The 18,616-nt window shown below is 42.8% G+C and overlaps 1 protein-coding gene and 1 long non-coding RNA gene across 6 annotated transcripts in view; one reads left to right on the top strand and one right to left on the bottom strand.

Moving 5' to 3' along the window:
• Nucleotides 1-18,616, bottom strand: part of LOC140617608 (uncharacterized) — an 83,163-nt gene that overhangs the window by 26,069 nt on the left and 38,478 nt on the right. The gene's annotated exons all lie outside the window — the stretch shown is intronic.
• Nucleotides 1-18,616, top strand: part of KCNA5 (potassium voltage-gated channel subfamily A member 5) — a 54,538-nt gene that overhangs the window by 34,815 nt on the left and 1,107 nt on the right. Inside the window, exons 2-3 of one of the 4 annotated variants that reach the window (XM_072799272.1) lie at nucleotides 7,018-7,125; nucleotides 8,596-8,810. In XM_072799272.1, the coding sequence (XP_072655373.1) occupies nucleotides 7,018-7,125; nucleotides 8,596-8,638 (151 nt within the window). In that variant the 3' untranslated portion in view covers nucleotides 8,639-8,810. Of the gene's footprint in view, nucleotides 1-7,017; nucleotides 7,126-8,595; nucleotides 8,811-18,616 lie in introns of those variants that run through there. The other 3 variants (XM_072799274.1, XM_072799277.1, XM_072799273.1) reach the window with 3 other exon arrangements.

Here is an 18,616-nt window from a genome sequence, read left to right as displayed (position 1 = left end):
GAAAGGACAGATTTTATAGTCACTTTTTACTGAGGTTATTGTCCTTCACAAACAAGGCAGAAATTTTATAGTTTCTTTTAACTTTGGGATCACAGCTTTGCATAAGCTTCTCAGATGCTACTCTTCAAGACCATATTTCCTGTTCTGTGTCTGCTAATGAAGCCTCTGACTGTCAGGGTCCATTTCAGAAGATTCAGACTCTGAGTCTTTTCTGTCTTTCCCAGGGCTGTTGCAGGAAGAGAATATTATTATTATGGCTTTCATTTCTGTCATTATTTCAAACATCTATGGATTTCCCTTTCTTTCTTGTGACCCCAACTGCATGTTTAAAATTTAAAACTTATTTTATTTAGCATTTCTGTATTGAGGTGGAAGCTTGCAAGAGCTTAGCTCACTATATCCCCTTACCTAAAAGTCCTAGACGGTGTACTATAATTTCCAGATTCCTTCTCCGACAAAGAAATTCTTAATTGCATGAGTAGAGTAAACATTTATCATTCCGGAATTTTCCATGGAGTTCTACTGATGTTGAACCAACAGATAGAGACTCAGAACACCCATTTTCTCTCTAAAGTAGAGGAGGCCCAGCCTCTCAGGCTTAATTTCTAAGCTCCATCATCAGCTATTGGAGCTGATGTCTCTCCCCATCCCCATTCCCCACCTGTTATCCCCAACCCCAGGGCTGGATACTGGTCTGATTTCTATTCACAGACTTCTGTTGGGCTTACCAGGGTACACCGACACTGGCAGGTTTACAAAGCACCACAAAGGGAAACTATAGTGGATGACCTCCTTGTGGAAAAGGAAATGGAGTTGTGTCTCCTTCCTTCTACATCCAAAGCTGTGTTTTCCCTCCTTACAGTTTCCTGAAATGTTAGAAGATGACTCAAAGGTTTCAGCTCTTCGCTGAGTAAGAGGTAGAGGTGTTAAAGAGAGGCATCACCTTATTTGGGGGTTTTCCTTTGTAAGATAGTTATTAACATGCTCTACTCCTTATACTGAGAATGAGAAATCAGATCTCAGAAGGTATGTTTTCGCATGAACATTGTTATCTTGACATTGAAAGAATAATAACACAATCAATTAGGATTTTGAAGGATGAGGAAAGGTGAAAGGAGGGATAAACACATCAAATTCCTCATCCTTCATAGAGAGAGGCCAACAGATTCCATCTGAACTTGAGTAAATACTAAAATTCTAATTGTAGAGGTATTAATAGTAAATGCTTATCTTAAAACAATAATTCTAAGTATATTTGAAACTATATCTTACATTTGAAATAACTTTAAGCATATTATTTGGGTCACAAAGATTACTAGGGAAAAATAAAAATAGTATAACTAATGAAAATTAGAAGACAGATGGGAAAGGGAAAGTATGCAGTTGTAAAGTTCAATAAATACCTCACTGTGACCGTTGGTAGACAATGCTTTCTGTCAAATTTTGATAAACCAGGGGATAGAGGCATAACATAAATATTTTATTTGATGCTACAACAATAAACATAAGGAAAAAAAAAACAGGCACTGGTGAGAGTGATTATCTCTGGAAGGTAGAGGAGGAGAAATTTCCTCATTTCCTGCCTGTCTGAAATGTGACTATTTTTTAAGATCCCCAGCATGCAATTATTTCTATAATAATGAAAGCCATTTAACATGCTCAATGGGTCAGAGATAATTGTGTCCCGGTCAGCAAGACATGGCCAGAGAAATGTTTTGATTTTTAGTACTGCCAAATCTATCTTCTTAAGCAAGATAAAGACATGGAGTCCATGAAGGATAAGCTCACTCTGATGTAACAGCCCGGAGAGGGAGCCAGATAAGACTCACCCCACCCCCTCCGATGCAGGGAGCATGGGAGTGAAAGAAGGTCCAGTGCCTGTTGAAAGGTCAGGCTGCTTATTTCAGGGTCACTAAGATCACGCCCAGGAGGACCATTTGGGGACTAAGAATTTTCTGCCCAGGGAACAGGGAAAGGAGATAAGAGAAAAGAGTCACTGTGTTTTCCTTTGGGTCCACTGGTTCCCTGCATTTAATTGGCCTTTCTGCCTAATTTTGGACCCTGTGTCAGAGTTCTTCAGTTGTTTAAGTTAAGGAGTAGCCTAGAGAAAATGAAAGACAAAAGATACGTTAGCCCAGTTGGCATTCCATAAAAAGGAAGCATGCCCTAACACAAGTGAGATTCCTTGTGATCCACAGGGATGGCAAACATGAGCTGAGAACCCCAACTCCTGACTCTTAGGATGGGGCTATTTGTCCCAAAGGATACTGATGGGAATAGATGTCTGTAATGCTACTAAAAATCATAGTTCCAGCCCCAGCTCCAATTCCCACTAGCTTCTGTTGAATGTTTCTTGTGTCTGACAATTCCATGTACTTGAAGAGTCTTTGTCCTTTGGGAACCTCAGTAGGTGACTTGGATATCCCCAGTAGGTTTTCCAGGTGGTATTCAAGTTTCTGAGTTTATCTTGCCAGTGAAGAAAGCTATCACATCCCTTTCCTGGACTTAAGTTCCAAGGACTTCCTTGAGTCCACCATGGGAGTGTGAAAAGAGCTCAGCATTGTGCAGCCATGACAAGTACAATACATGTGCCTCTGGGAGGTACCTCTCCCTTCTGGCCACTCAAACTCTGGCCCAAACTATCTCCGACCACTGTGTTGTACTATATATGGTTCTTTAGTATTAGGCTTCTCCTCACTCCATGCTCACTGCTTTTTCTGTACATTGTGCAAGTGCATGCTTCTATACCTTTGCACAAACTCATCTCTGTGCTGGGATGCTCTTCTCCACCTGTCAAATTTGCAAAACCTTTCTTGATGATCTCACAGACTAATTGGTCTTTATTCTGGGCTGCTAGAGCACTTGTATACACCTGTATGTTAGATTTGGCCTTTTGTATTTCACTCATGTCTATGTCTCTGAATATTCCCTAAGGCAGGGACTATGTCCCATCACTCTGGATGCCCAGCTCCCCCTCACACTGGAAGCACACTCTTGGGAGCCTCCATAGTGTAATAGGTATAAATCTGAATGTGGAAATCTAGAAGACCTGGGTAGAAGGTCTGGGCCTGCCATCTGCTCCCCGTGTTACTGTTCTGAGCCTTAGGTTCCCCATTTATATAAATCAGGATCTCTACCTCATTAAGTGGTTGTGATGATTAAGTCATATCCTGACCTGAAAAATGCTTTGCATATACTAAGTGCTCAATCAAATTCAACTGTAGTTATTAGATGAAAAGAATGTTGTGGGGATGCCTGGGTGGCTCAGTGGTTGAGCGTCTGCCTTTCACTCAGCTCATGATCCCGGGGTCCTGGGATTGAGTCCCACATTAGGCTCTGCCTGCTTCTCCCTTTGTCTGTGTCTCTGCCTCTTTCTCTTTCTCTATGTCTCTCATGAATAAATAAATAAAATACTTTAAAAGAAGAAAATAAGATTGTACACAATTTCATGGGGTTCTTTTTTCCACATTTTTCTCATTTTTAAAAAAACTCCTAAGCTATGCAGGCAGAGTGACCCAAACTTTACAGCTTGAAGATGGAACTATAAAATTACAATAGGCCAATCTTCACCTTCTCAAAAATTTGCATTCCAGGCTGGAAGCATTGGCAGATTTCTGGACAGGTTGGTTTTCCGATACTCTGTCTCCAGATAGGCTTGCAGCTTCCAGAATGCTAAGAGGCCATCCTTTTAAAAGTCCTCTATAGATGGAGGTCATCACTTTGCCGGCAAGCCCATAGCAACACTGGAATGTTCTTCTTTTTGTCTCAGTTCCACCCATCATGATAGATGTAGTTTTAGGCCCTCTGCCCTTGTCCTGTCACCATAGACTTGTGTCCCATAGAGAACAAGTCGTAAATATTGCAGGATCTTCTCTGGTTCTTCTGGACAGGATTTTGAGCAAGAAATTTCCATTACAGGCTAGAGGTTAATCCCGAGTCTCAAACATGGGCCTTGGGTGCCACCTGGTGGGCACATGCCAGATTGCAACCACCTGCCCTTCCTCTGAACAGTCCACAGTTAAGTAGAAAAGTGTGCTACTATACAATACAGACATTTTAGATTTGTTCCCATCATTGAAGGTTATCAGCCAGCACAGGGATTAAACCCACCAGGATATCCAAGTCAGGAGAAGGGGACTTAGGAAGGTGGGAGGATTGTGCAGTGTGAATTGTCCACCTTACCCAGACCCCAGAAAGGGTGATTTGACTCATTTTTGATTATAGCTTCAAGGTGTCAACAGAATTGTCCTCACCAGGGGAGCTCTGCTAACCATGACAGTGACCTCACTCCACTTTCCTGTCTTTCCTGTTACTTTTTCAAAGTACTTGTGCTATTTGAGCCTGACGGTAAGCCAGCAAGGTGGACAAGGACATAATTCTCGCAACTATTTTGTAGGGAAGTTGAAACGTCCTGTCCCGAACCAGAGTGCTAAGGATGTCAATCTCCTGCCCTCTGATTTCCTGGTTTTGCTCTTTTCATGCTGCAGTGGTTTCTCTTTCCAGCGTCTTTCTCTCCAACGTCACTTTCCTGCCACGGTCAAGTCTCTCTTCTTTTGCTGCAGTGATGGTAGTGATGGTGTCATTAGTCTCTTGCCCCTCATCTCTTCTCCTTTGCTTCCCCTTCCACAGTTAAGTCAGTCATGCTTTTAAAACAGAGACCCAATCATGCCACTACACTGATTTCAAAAATGAAAAAAGAACTTTCATGGTTTCCACTGCAACAAGGGTGAAGCTTATCCCCTCTTAGCAACCTGCACAAATCCCTGACCTGCTATTACCAGGGCCTTAGTGGCCCCTTTCTCACTGCCCACACCTCTCTTCAGCTGCCCATTCTCTGTATGTTTGCTGTTCTACCAGAAGTACCCTGGCTGATGTAACCACTTGCATGAGGCCTTTCCTGCACACTTCTTCCTTCGGGGTGACAGTGGTTATTCCCACACAGAATACTGCACACACGTGCTCTCCACTGACATTACCTTACAGGATTAGCTGTGTGCATGATTAGCAGCTCCACTCTTTAATCCACAGTCCCATATATAGTCTGGCACGCAGCATGAGGTCAAAGTACTTGTTGAATGAATCAGTTCAGGCACAACAGAGACATTTTGTTGTAAAGACTGCGGTGCTGATGATCTCAACATTTTGGGTTTGGATTTTATATGGATCCATTATTTTAATGTAGATCCCAGGGCACTGACTCTACCCTCGTTCTCATGAATCATTCCTCTGGTCCCACTTGGGGTGTGGATTGGCCCATGGGCAATACCACCCTTGTCCAGAAAACACAGGCTCTCAGTGGCACAGCTTTAGGGAGAAAGCCCAATTATACATAAGAGCTATTCCCTGCAAGTCCCCAATATCTTGCTCCCAAGGCTTGAGAGAGAGGGGCTGCCTGGACTGAGAGAATGTCAGGTCAGAGGGGTTTGTGCTTATGAATCAGGGTGATCATCTTGGTATTCCCCCTTAAATCAGGCACAGTACTATGGAACAGTAACCATACTGAGCTTCTAAGGTGGGGGGGCACTGGGGCTAAAGAAGGGCACTGTCTGGGTCTCCTGAATGCACCCCTATCTCCCCTGAGCTAAAGTTGAAATCTTCCTGGAGACCACCAGGAAGAAGAACCCCAGGGGTGGGTGCTGAGTGGGTTGTTGGGAATGCAGGGTGGGAATGACCTTTCATTTCACTGGAGATGCGCCAAACCTCAGAGACGCTATGTATTGTGCTGCTCAGCCCCCCACACCTCCATTTGGGATTCAGAGGTATGCACAGAAAAGTGATGGATGGCCCTGCCTCTCTGTGCGTAGGCCCCACCTCTTCATCATAGCCCCTTCACCAAGCATAAACTGTAGCACCTGCTGCCCCTCCTTCCTCAGACTGTCGTTCCTTGAATTCCTGCAGCCTGAATTTCTGCAGAGCACAGTAGCACTTGCTTGTGTGGGCTGGTGGCAGAAACCGTAGGCAAATCTGTGCTACGGATCTGCTTTACTTGTTGCCAAAGGGATTGCAGAAGGAAGAGGAAAAGGAAGCTTGGAAGGGAATCTGGGAGGGCGGCCTGAAATTCAGTATTCCTAATGAGTGAACTGGAGCTGCAGAGTTCTGTGTACCTAGGAGGTATTTAACTAAAATTTGATGAGCAAATGAAAAGGCAAAGCCACAAACAGTTACGAAGGCAGAGTTGACTTTATATATCACCCTGCTACCATCGCAATATTCACAGTACATACCCTGTAAGGCCCAAACCTGGGCCTTTGACCTTTGCCCTGTTTCTCTATCAATATTTGGACACTTCAATTAGCCTCTTACTTTTCCTCCAGTATCCTTGTCAAGCATCTTTCCTCCCCCATCCTTGTTTCTTCGCCCTGAGCATGAGGTGGGGCACTGGGCCATCTCCCCATGCTGTTATTTTGGGATTTCTAAGTCTGTTGTGAATAAAGTGATAATTGGCTTCATATTCTTATTCCAAAAAGAGGCTCCATTTTACTGACCATATTTTTAGTTCCCCTGTGGTCACTTGGAGAATTGAAAAGGCCACAGACATGCCTCGCATACAGAGCAGCATGTTTGTATACGGTGACCTTTATACATGGGGTTGGCCTCTAAGGTGGGTATTTCAATAGATTTGGCCACCACTGTTGCCTCCTCGATGCCCTGAGATAAATGCAGAAAGTGTAGGTTTTCCTATGGGCTACTGGGAAGATGTATCTCTGTCAAGACCCCACCATATATGTAGGGAGTGATAGGGTATATTCCATGCCTTCCACTAACTGTAGAGAGAGGGAGTCATAAGGCCCTAGAACAGCTGAATCAATGGCAAATTGCAACAGTCCTGTGCTTTACTCATGGCAGACTGGCTGAGCCACTGGCCTAATGTTAAACATGGCTGAGTTTAGCCATCTCCTGCAGGGATCCATCTGCTTTTAGGTGTCTACTGGGCACTCAGGAGTTGGCAGGAGAAGTGTCTAGAGTAGTGCAATGGTGCAAACTGGACATAATTTCCACACTCTTTCTTTCCCTCAGATGGCTGGGAGGTCTAGACGGCTCCTGTTTCAAGGAGTGGACATCAATCTGGAAGCATTGCTATATTCCTGCTGGTTGTGACACCACCCAATCAGACCCTGTGTGCAGGTACTGTGTGTACTGCTCCAAATGCCCTGTGGTGAGCACCGTGCTCTAGCACGGTACACTGCAGTTACCATGAGTCCTGGGGATGACTACTCCTGGGTCCCTTTGCTTCATGGGAAGAGAAGCTATAATATCAAGAGAAGGGAGGTGGGTATACTCACTGATTTGCACTAACTGTCCTCCAGGACTATATCTCAAGAATGATGTCAACCAGACCACCCCAAATATCCAGGTACACCCTTCACAAATGGAGGGAGACCTGTTCCATGTGCTGAACCTACCACCCATTGTGTGATATGGCAGGGAAGAGTTTGCAGTCATACCTGTGTCTCTTATCATTATAAAGCTCTGCTGGCAGCTCCTGGCCTCCTGTTCTACAGGACTCAGGCCTAGGTCAGCCCTGCAGGGAGACTCTTCCTTTCTGAAAAACCACTAAAATTCTTCCAATCATTGGAAAAGACTTGGCAGGAGGTTCTGGTGAGCCTTTTCTTGACTTCCCACTGCAGCCACAAATGATAACCTTGTTTCGCTTCTCAAACTCAAGGCCAAGAAACAAGGATGCAGGAGATATACATTTCCTAGGCTTTTTTTTTTTAAAGATTTATTTATTTATTTGAGAGAGAGAGAGAGAGAGAGCTAGCTGGGAGAGGGGAGAGTGAGAGGGAGAAAACCTTGAGCAGACTCTCTGAAATCCCACAACCCTGAGATCATGACCTGAGCTAAAACCAAGAGTCAGATGCTCAACCAACTGAGCCACCTATGCATCCCAAGGCTTTTTAAAAAATAGTCCTCCCCTGTCTGTTTTGAGTGAACATGATCACACTCATGAGGGTCACTCAGCCATTGCTAAACAACTTTCAGGATGCCCTACAGTGGTATCTGTGCCTAGCCTTCAGAGGATCTTCAGAGCTCTTCAGAGCTGAAATGGTATGGACTGCTGATAGGGTGGCTGTGATATCTAGAAACCACCCTGCTGCATGGGGGGAGGGAGCTAAAGGTAATGGTTAACTTGCAAACTGGCCTTCTCGAAAAGAAGATACCCTCCTGCCAAGTAACTATGGCCCAATGCTAAGGAAATCAATGGCTGATGTTCCCTAAATCTGACCACTGATGTGGTGAATCTTACCACTAGCTTGCCATGTTACACAATTGGAACTTCAAAGCTTGAACCAGCTCCCTGATTCTTTTTTTTTTTTTTAATATTTTATTTATTTATTCTTGAGAGAGAGAGAGAGAGAGAGGCAGAGACACAGGCAGAAGGAGAAGCAGGCTCCATGCAGGAAGCCTGATGTGGGACTAGATTCTGGGTCTCCAGGATCACACCCTGGGCTGAAGGCAGCACTAAACCGCTGAGTCACCCGGGCTGCCCTAGCTCCCTGATTCTTAAAGGGGAGGGCCTCATGCTCTGCACAACCACAAATGCTAAGCTGCCCAGATAAGATGGGGGCCAACGTCCTGCATGTTGTCCTGCAGTTGTATCCTGACCTCTGATCACACCAAGTTGGTGCTTCGCTAAACCAACAACTCAAACCCCAGCATCCAAGAGTTGAGATGCCTGTCCTGGATCCTACAACCACCCCTATCAGATCTCTGGTACTGTCCTAGAAGGCAGTAGACAACGAAGTCCTGCTCACCTCCTTGTCCTCATCTCCATGAGTTTCCCCAGTGAACACTGCTTCCACAGGAGGGTATGTATACTCATACAGTGCTTAATCTTCTGTTATATTTCCTTCTGATTTTTTTTCAGTGTGTGTGTGCATACATGTGCAGACATGTGGGTGTGCTTAAACAAAATTAGAATCATGGAACACAGAGATTTTTACTTTTATTAATTAATGTTTTATTTTGGATAATCTTAGATGTTTGATAGAAGAATTGCAAAAATAGTACAGAGTTCCTGAACACCTTTTATAGTTTCCCTAATGTTAACATCTCAGATAGCCATGGTACATTTGTCAAAACTAAGAAATTAACATCGATTCATTACTACTAATTAAATGACAGACTATATTAAGATTTCACTAGTTTCTTTTTTATTATTATTAATGTCCTTTTTCTGTTCCAGGATACAATGCAAGATAATACATTGAATTTAATCATGTGTTCTCAATCTTCTGGTTTTTTAGCCATTGCCTGTTTTCCATGGCCTTGACAATTTTCAAGAGTACTGGTCAAGTATTTTGTAGAATACCCCTCAGTTCAGTTTGTCTTATATTTTCTCATGATTAGATGCAGGTTGTGGGTCCATGGGAAGAAGATGACAGAGATGAAGTACCCTTCTCCTCACATGATACCTGAGGATGCATAATACCAACAAGACCTACCTCTTAGTTTTGGGGGTTCCTCAAGGTTTCCCACTGGAAAGTTACTGGTTTTTCCTTTCCATATGTTACTCTTTGTGAGTGAGTCACTAAGTCCTGCCTATACTCAAGGGAAGGGGAATCAAGCTTCACCTCCTGGAGAGGGAGGGAGGATATCTGTGGATATTATCTGGAATTTTTCTGTAAGGAATATTTTTTCTTTCTCCCTCATTTATTTATTTACTTATTTAATCACTTACTTATATCACTATGGTGTCATGGATACATATTTTGTTTTGGGAAATTATAATCCAATACTGTCATTATTGATTTTGTCACACAAATTGTCCCAGTTTTGACTTTGGGGAATCTCTTTCAGGTTGGTTTCTATATCCTTTTGGAATGCCCCTAAACTCCCTACCTCCTTTTTTCTGGACACTCTTCCTTACTTCTGGCCTTATAAGGTACTCTGGGTTCAACTTGTATTTTCCCTGTGGAGCCCTATAACGACATCTCCTAGAAGTCCTGGTTTCTTTCACTGGAGAGTCATAGTTAAACCCCAAGATCTGGACTCTGGGGATGCTCATTGCTACTGGGGTGCTACTGCTGCTAAGCCCTCTCAGGAGACAGAGCTAGGAAATACATGGATTTATACTAACCTATGAACACAGGCATAACTATCATTACTTCTGTATCTATTTATCTATATAAATAAACATAAGTTCACAGGTTATCTTCAACTTGAACCCAGTACAGGGTTCACGCTAGCTTTCCACCCTTGCTCATTTGTAATTTCTTTCTCCAGCATTGAGAGATGTGGCTCCCCTTATCTGCAACTTGTTTACTTACTTGTTCAACCCTAATGTATAGAGAAAGTAGTTTCAGAATTGCTAACCTCTACCCCAGCAGACTGAGTTTAATATACCAATACTTTTCTTCTTTTAGGTAATGTAAAATTTTTGGAAGGATCAAGTACACATATAAAAGTATACAAGTCAAGAGTGTAAGGTTTGAATTTTCACAAAGTGAGCACATTCTGTTAATCTACACCCAGATCAAGAAAAAAAAATCACCAAAATTCCAAAAGCTCCTGTGGCCCTTGGCCAATCACTTCTCCCCACAAAAAGAAAGTGCAAAATGGCTTCTCATATGGTGGGTTTGGGCTGGATTTGGACTTCATAGACATGGAATCACACTGTATTGTGTCTGCTTCTTTTGTTTGACACTGTGCTAATAAGATCCTTCCCTGTTGTTGCAGGTAGTTGTGGTTCATTTATTCCATATGTCATGCTTTCTTAAGATTATATCATAAGCTGTTTTTCTTGGTCTTAAATATTTCTCTATAATATGATTTTAATGCCTATTTATAGTATGATTATACCATAAACAATTTAATCATCCCCATATTGTAATTTAATTGTCCTCTGGTTTCTACATTATAAATAATGTTGGCTAGCGGTACTTTAAGAAGATTGATAGGAGAATAATATAATAATTCTAATGGCTCAAAGTCAGTCAAGCCACATATGGAGTTTTGCATTCCATTTTGGCCTTAGTTGTCAGAGCACATCCAGAGAGGTTTATGAGGGTGCTGTTGATTCTGGAAATTGTGACTTATGAGGCTTAGCTGGTTGAGTGGAGACTGTTTGGCAAGGGAGCAGGCAAGGGAAACACTGTTTGAAAGGAGGGTAAACTTATTCTGTATTGTCAAGTTTTAGTCCTCACATTTAACTAAGAGAAGGCATTTTGTTCCCCTCATGTGAGGGAGGTGACTAATCAACTAAACTAGGACCCATCTGAGAGTGAAAGAAGCACCAGTCATAAATACACCCAAACAATAGACCTACAGTGGGGCTCTCCCAGGCACACCAGATGCTGATCATCACCCTGGGAATGGGAAAGTCTTCCTAATGAGCAGAGACTTACTGAGAAATGGAAAGGCTGATTCATAGTGCTGACCCTCCATTATTTAAGGCATAGTGTATTGTTAGGCATGAATGTGCAAAGATTCCCTGCTTTGGGTTGGAGGTTACTGGATGTTACTCCTTAGCAGATGGCTTCCAAGTTGCCAGATTGTTATCAGATGACATTCTAGCTCTAAACACCCTTAATCCAACTTAGAAAATTATCACCTGCATTGCTGAAATGAGTAAATGACATTCACATATCTTTCTTCCAGGTCCTTGTGGTGCTCAAACATTGTGTTTGGTCTAGAGGAGAAGACAGTGATTTGTAAGGTGCTACATTCAGTGTTACATTCAGTGTTCTGTGTTGGTTTTGGGAAGATTCCATTGGAGGTGCTGAGAATTCTGACTATGTAGAGTGCATTAGTTAGGCTTTTTTGGTTTTGAGAAACAAGTCACTTAGCTAACATAAATAAGCCTGAGGCTCATCTATATACATGCCCTTGAATTCCATGAATGATCCCTCTATATTTTTTTTTTAAGGATCCTTCTATCTTGATAAGAAATTTCGCCCCACCCCTTTTTAAATTTTTAGGATAATTTTAGGCTTATAGAGTTGCAGAAATAATGAGAATTCTCACATATTCTTTTTTAAAAATATTTTTAAAGATTTTATTTATTTATTCATGAGAGATACAGAGAGAGAGGTAGAGACATAGGCAGAGGGAGAAACAGGCTCCTTGCAGAGAGCCTGATATGGGACTCTATTCCCTAACCTGGAATCACCCTGAGCCAAAGGCAGATGCTCAATCGCTGAGCCACCCAGGCATCCCGAGAATTCTCACATATTCTTTACCCAATCCTCCCTACATTAACATCTTATATAACCATACCACAATGAACAGAATGAGGAAATTAACACTGGTGCACTACTATCATCTGAACTTCAGATTTTATTCAGAGTTCACCATTTTTCCATGATCTCCAGAATCTCAAATTGCATTTAGTTGTCATGTTTTCTACAATCTCAGTTTGTTCTTCTTTCACATCTGGACAGTTTTGAAGACTACTGATCAGACACTGTGTAGAATGTCTCTCAATTGTGTTTCTCTGATATTTTTTCATGATAACCTGTTTGAGTTAAGGTTACCGACTATTGAGACTATCACCATCGAAGTGATGCTGTGCCCTTCTCATTGCATCGCATCAGGGGACATGTGATATTGCTATGTCTCTTTTCTGGTAAGGTTAAGCTTGATCCTTGAGGTGGTGTTTCTCAAGTTTCTTCACCGTATAGTTACAATTTCCCCTTTGTAATTAGCAAATTTTACTTAGACATAATCCAAATACCATTTTCCTTCTTAAAAACTTGCTCACTAATTTTAGCATTCTTCATAAATCAACTTTTTCTTTTAAGCCGAATCACACAAATTACTGAAGAAAAATGTGTAAGTGCAGACAGCAGGCTTCCTGGCTTCCTACAGTCATCTAATTGCCTTTCTTTATCTGTCAGTTGGGTCAGATTTTCTCTTTAAGTCTGCTTCATTCCTCTCTCTCTGCATGACTGTTTCTGCTTTCCAGTTTATGTGGTGCAGAGTGAGGCTACCATCAGCATCTCTCCTCAGTTTAAGATGCCAGTCCGAGGAGATGAACTCTTTTAGTGCCAAGCCCAAGACTCTGGGCGAAGGGACTCTGGTTGATCCAATCTGGGTCAGTAACCAAGGGTTGGTCCATTAATTTGGACCCAGAGATGAAAACCAAGTTGCTTATATACATTTGCTTAAAACCCACCTCAGTATTGGGATGGGGTGGAGAATATTCCCTAAAAATCTTTGTGAGATGAGAAGCCCCCCAAGGGGTGCCCAACTCACACAACGAGTCTGGGGTGTAGTCAGAACCAGAACACACTTCTCTTGACTTCACACAGCGTGAATTTCTCTTCTATACCTTGACCCATGTTAGACACTGAATCAAAGACATCTTGACTTCCTGTCTTGATCAAACTCAAGGGAGAGTGGCATCTTATCCCAAATCTTGGAAATAAATATGAAACTACAGTTGGGTAGGGAAGGAGATAGAAGGTTGAAGGTCCCTAATAATTCCTTGGATTTAAAGCTCTCTTTGATAGATCTGTGGAGCTGAATTATCTATCCAGCTGTGTTACCCTAATTCTCTAAAGACATGGAACTAAACCCAAAAGCTAATCCCTTAATGGGATTGACCTTAAAATGCAGCAGATTTTCAGAAATGATTGGAAAATCTTTTCTGAAAGGAGAGACGCCTGGATCAGATTCTTTAAGGAAGGAAAGCAAAGTATACCTTCCTGGTTCAACAGAGAGAAAAGGGAGGGGTGGGTGCCTATAGGGAAGAAACAATGCTTAGCAGCATTTCCTAGATTCCTGATTTATAATTTCCCTCTGATGTCGGTAATGGAGCATCCTTTTTTCTTCTGGCAGCTTGGTTATGGCACTAAGAAATTAAAGATAAATGGTATGCTCTGTGAACAGACCCTGGAACAGCTGGACATTGCTGGACACCACTGCAATGGTTGGTCAAATGGGGACATCTGGTTCTCTTCCCCAGAGGTTTGGCAAAAGCAGGAAGTCCAGTAAAGATAATCCAATTGGCCACTGCCTGGTTGAGCTCCCAGGCTGGGGAGGTTGGGTTTCTTTTTCATGGGAGCAGAGGAGGGAGAGTGGCAGGACAGCCAGCTATGCACCAGGCCTTTCTTGCCTGCAATCCTAGGTCCATTTGACTATGGGGGATAACCTTCCAGGAAAGCTGGGGGATTGCCTAGAAGAGTTTGGGAGATTTTTTACATTTGTAATTTGGGAGCATACTAATGGCTCCCAATGAGAAAGTCTGGAATCTCATTATCATGAGCATTTCTTCACCTGCAGAGTGACAAGTATTTGCTCTGTAATGATGAGGTTGAAGGACTCTTAGCTAGAGGTTAGGAGACATAGGATCAGGACTGTTTTATATCATGCAAGAGGTCAGCAGTCTTGGGCAAAAGACTTAAGTCTCTTCTGAAGCTCAATTTTCTCAGCTATAAAATGAGGGCAGTAATACCTGCTTCCAGGACTGTTATGAACATTATATGAAACCATGGACATGGAGAAGTTTGCTAGAAAAACATGAGCTGGGATGCCTTGGTGGCTCAGTGGTTGAGCGTCTGCCTTCAGCTCAGGGCGTGATCCTGGTGTCCCGGTATCGAGTCTCCTCTCAGGGATCCTGTTTTTCCTTCTCCATCTGCCTATGTCTCTGCCTCTCTCTCTCTCTCTCTCTCTCTCTCTCCCATGAATAAATAAATGAAATCTTAAAAAAAAAAAAGAAAAACCTGAGCCATTTTGGTGGTGGATGAGATAATTTAAAATACAGTTGGAAATGCTTATGACCAATTATCAGTTCTCCATGGTGACAGGCAATGCAGAGAACTGAAATCCACAGAAGACTCAGATATCTCCATTTTAGCCTCTAGTCTCAAACTGTAAAAAAAAGTCATTTAGCTCTTTTTTAAATAAAGACAATATATGGGCAAAAAGACATGCTGGATATCCATGTCTTAATTTCCACTCAGAGGACCCATGAACAATAGGCTGACTAGAAGGTCACAGAGGAAGGGTGTGGATCTAATTAGATTTGAGTGATTGAGGTTCAGGAAAGGGACAAGATTTTGGCTATAAGATCATAATTTAGAGCAGGGCCTGACATCAAGCTCTCATGGGCAAGTGATTTTTGGTTCCAACACTCTGCAATTCCCCAAGCTGAAACTATTAAGAGTCTGGTAACTAAATCAGTAATTTACTAGTACTTTACCTTGGTTTCTCAATATGGCTCCAGTCACCTCAGGACACAGGAGTGCTTTAAAAGGAGTGATTCTTGAGAAAATTTGTCCAGGAGCATTGTCGAAGAAGTTATACTAAATCACTTTAAAAGTTAAACTAAATGTGTGTGGAGTAAGGGTGGGTAGAAGCAGCTGGAGAGGAGAGAGAGGATTATTTGGCTGTAGTGCCCTTGTCTGCAGAAATGCCCACAGTGTATGGACACTGGAGAGGGAAGGGGCAAAATGACAAAACAGGATGCAGCCACAAGGGCCTCTCTGAGAAGAGAGAATGTGACATGAGGAAGGACTCTTTTATGTAGCTTGCTCCATTTGGTCATATTTGTCAGCAGGATCATGAGTCAGAAAGAAAAGGGTCTTTTCTAACCTAAAAATAAAGCCATAGGGATACAGCAATCAGGGGAGGGTTTGTGGCTTGACCTTTTCTATTTCTGAATGTGGGTGAAGCATGTGTATGTTGTGGGGGAGGAGGAAGTGGGGTGGACATGAAGAGAGCCATAACTTCTTGCGATCTCCAGCCCTGATCGCAAGAAGTTATGTTGGTGAAGCAAGCACTTGGTGACAGGGGAAGTTAGCATCATACCTAAACTAAAAACCAGAATTCCAATCCTTTCAGCCTCTGGTTTGCTAAGGATCCATCATCCTTTACCCCAAATCAACTCTACGGTCCACCCCTTAGCCCCAGTGCATGCACACAGGTGTGCTGCCAAATATTGATCAATGTCTAAGACTGACTTTGAGTTCATTGAGGATGCACACTACCCTGGTGATGACCACCTGAACTGAGACATATCACAGGATGGAGGGCATAGCATGAGGACAGACTGTCATCACAACATGCAAGAATTCTGCTCTTAGGTGTCAAAGAGCAAACCAAGGCTGGGAAGGCAACACAAGGTTAGTACAGTCATGGAGGATGCAACTTAATCCCTTCTAGTATACAGCCCTCAAATCTAGTGCATGAAGTTATGCCCCAAGGACAAAAATGGTTGGAAACCACAGTCAAACAACTTTGCAGACATGTGCAGAAAACCTTTGAGGTCATATCCTCTTTATCTTCCTCATCTCCTGTGGGCTCATCAGAAAGCAAGCATTTGTCTGTGATCCCCACAGAATGTAGTATCTGACAGAAGCTCAAGAAGTCCTGGAAATCAATGAGGACAGTGACAAGAAAGAGCAAAAGCAGAACACATCCCACTTTCTTTTCCACTCACCATGCTGTGACTACTCCTCTACCCACTTCATGCTCTTCTCCTCTGGTTCCTCTGGATAAATCCTACTCATCCTGGAAAAGCCAGTCCCATCCACCCTCCCCAAGGAAACCTTCCCCAAATGTTCTATCCCACACTTCTCCCTCCTTCCTCCCAATCCCCCAAATACACTCTGTATCACTCAGTGCTAGCACTTACTGATAGGCTGTTCTGTTGTCTGCCCCTGTTTTGCACGTAGGGGAACTTGTAACCATAATGAAGCTGGACAAGAATGAGGCATCAGACCTTGGTCTAAGTCCGAGGCAAACACTTGCACTCTCTACTACACAGCTTTCTTGTCAGTAAAATGAGGTTAATCATATCCCTCTCATGGAATTATTTCGAGAAGGAAATGAAGAAAAGTATGCAAAAGACTAAGAATAATAGCTGACACATAATAAATGTTTAAAAACACTGTCTAGGGGTGCCTGGGTGGCACAGTGAGTTAATTTTGGCTCAGGTCATAATCTCAGGGTTGTAGGATAGAGCCCCACCTTGGGATCTGTGTTCAGTGCAGAGTATGCTTGTCCTCCCTCTGCTCCTCCCTGACTCACTCTCTCACTTACTCTGCCCTTCAAATACATAAATAAATACAATCTTAAAAAAAATAAAAACACTATCTATTGGTATAAAGAGGGCACTATTTGTTTAGATCAAAAACTCTTCCGACATATTGTCCCTCATCATATTCATTGTATAATTACTGGTCCAAAAATAAAGGTGAAATAGAAGTATTACATGAGCTTCAATGGAAGGGTTGGTACTGTCACTGATGCAAAGCTGCTGAATGACCCCATTAATATGGCCTACTCCTTGGCCCTATTTACCCCGTCGCCCCATTTAGTCAGGGGTGAGCACTCTGACACTGGCCTGCATGGCTGAGTGTCTTGAGAAATGGCCCACAAGTCAGAACATGAGCTCCCAGGGGCCTGGAGACCATGTGTTCTATGACCTTCCTGGGGCCTCTTCCAGCCTCACACTCCATAAATCTGAATTTGATTAGGATAGGCAATGGTTGGAGATGCTCCCCAGCGAAGTGGTGCCAAGAGCCCTGCCCAGGAGGGGGACAGCGCCTGTGATGAAGTAATCGGAGGGGGACAGCTGCATCTGTCTTGGTAAACAGATGAACTCAGTCAACAGCCTCATCAGCAACCAAGGCAGAGAGAAGCCACCCACAAGACCTTCTCACTCTCCAGCCAGGACATTAACCAGCTCATCCATTCCCCACACACCACACATGGGAAAGCGAATGCCCAAGAGGTGAAGTGATTTGTCTGTACTTACACCTATAGTGTGTGAAAAACTCAGACCTAAGACAACAGTCTCCTGAATCCCATTCCACTGCTCCTGGATAAGAATAAATTTGACAGAATCAAGTCTGCCATAGTACTGCATGAGAGATCCTGGGGGCCAGGGGCATTCCCAAAGTCATACTGTCAATTTTTTGCCCCGTTGAAGAGGAGATTAGTCCCTGAATACAGGTGACATATTGGGTGCAAATAGTCTCAGATTTGGGCTGGTTGATTTGCACCGTGACTGAGGTAGCTGGCTGTTTTTGAGTTTTTGTTTCTCTGTTGAGTGAGGAGAATAATTTGTGGCCTACTGCATCTGAGATTTTTAAAAAAATCAGTGAATCCCTCAGGGTCTAGTAGGAGTACATCAGTTTCTAATAGGAACTCAAAAAAATGTTAAATGAATCCTGTCTGCTTGAAAATGTTCTTTTTTTTTTTTTTTTTTTTTTTTGAAAATGTTTTGATTGAGTTCACATGCCCCCAAGAAAAGGAGAGTTACAGTTAGACGGATTCTGTGACTCCAGGGCTTGATCTTTTGGGGACAAGTGCCAGCATGGGAGAGTCCATATCACTGCTGCATTCAAAAGGAGAGGGAAGGAATATTTAGTCCTCTTCAGGAGTCTGGAGGTGCTTCATGGTTGATTGCGAAAGCCTGGGTTCCTAGAGGAGAGTTTTCTATTTCCTTCTGAGAAAGTCACTTAATCTCAATGAGCCTCGGTTTCTTCATCCATAAAACAGTGACAATAATCTCTCTCATATTGGGAGGCAGTAAGGATTAAAAGAGACAATGCACTTTGTAAATTTAAGTGCAGTAACATGAGCCATTATTGCTCTATTTAAAGATGACTGTCAATGCAAATAGAAACATTTAAGCTGGTACTTGTGATGGACCTATTTTTTTCCC

Source organism: Canis lupus, chromosome 25 (assembly GCF_048164855.1).
Source record: "Canis lupus baileyi chromosome 25, mCanLup2.hap1, whole genome shotgun sequence".
Lineage (NCBI taxonomy): Eukaryota > Metazoa > Chordata > Mammalia > Carnivora > Canidae > Canis > Canis lupus.
The sequence above is the reverse complement of the archived record's forward strand: the minus strand, read 5'-3'. Positions and strand labels throughout refer to the sequence as shown.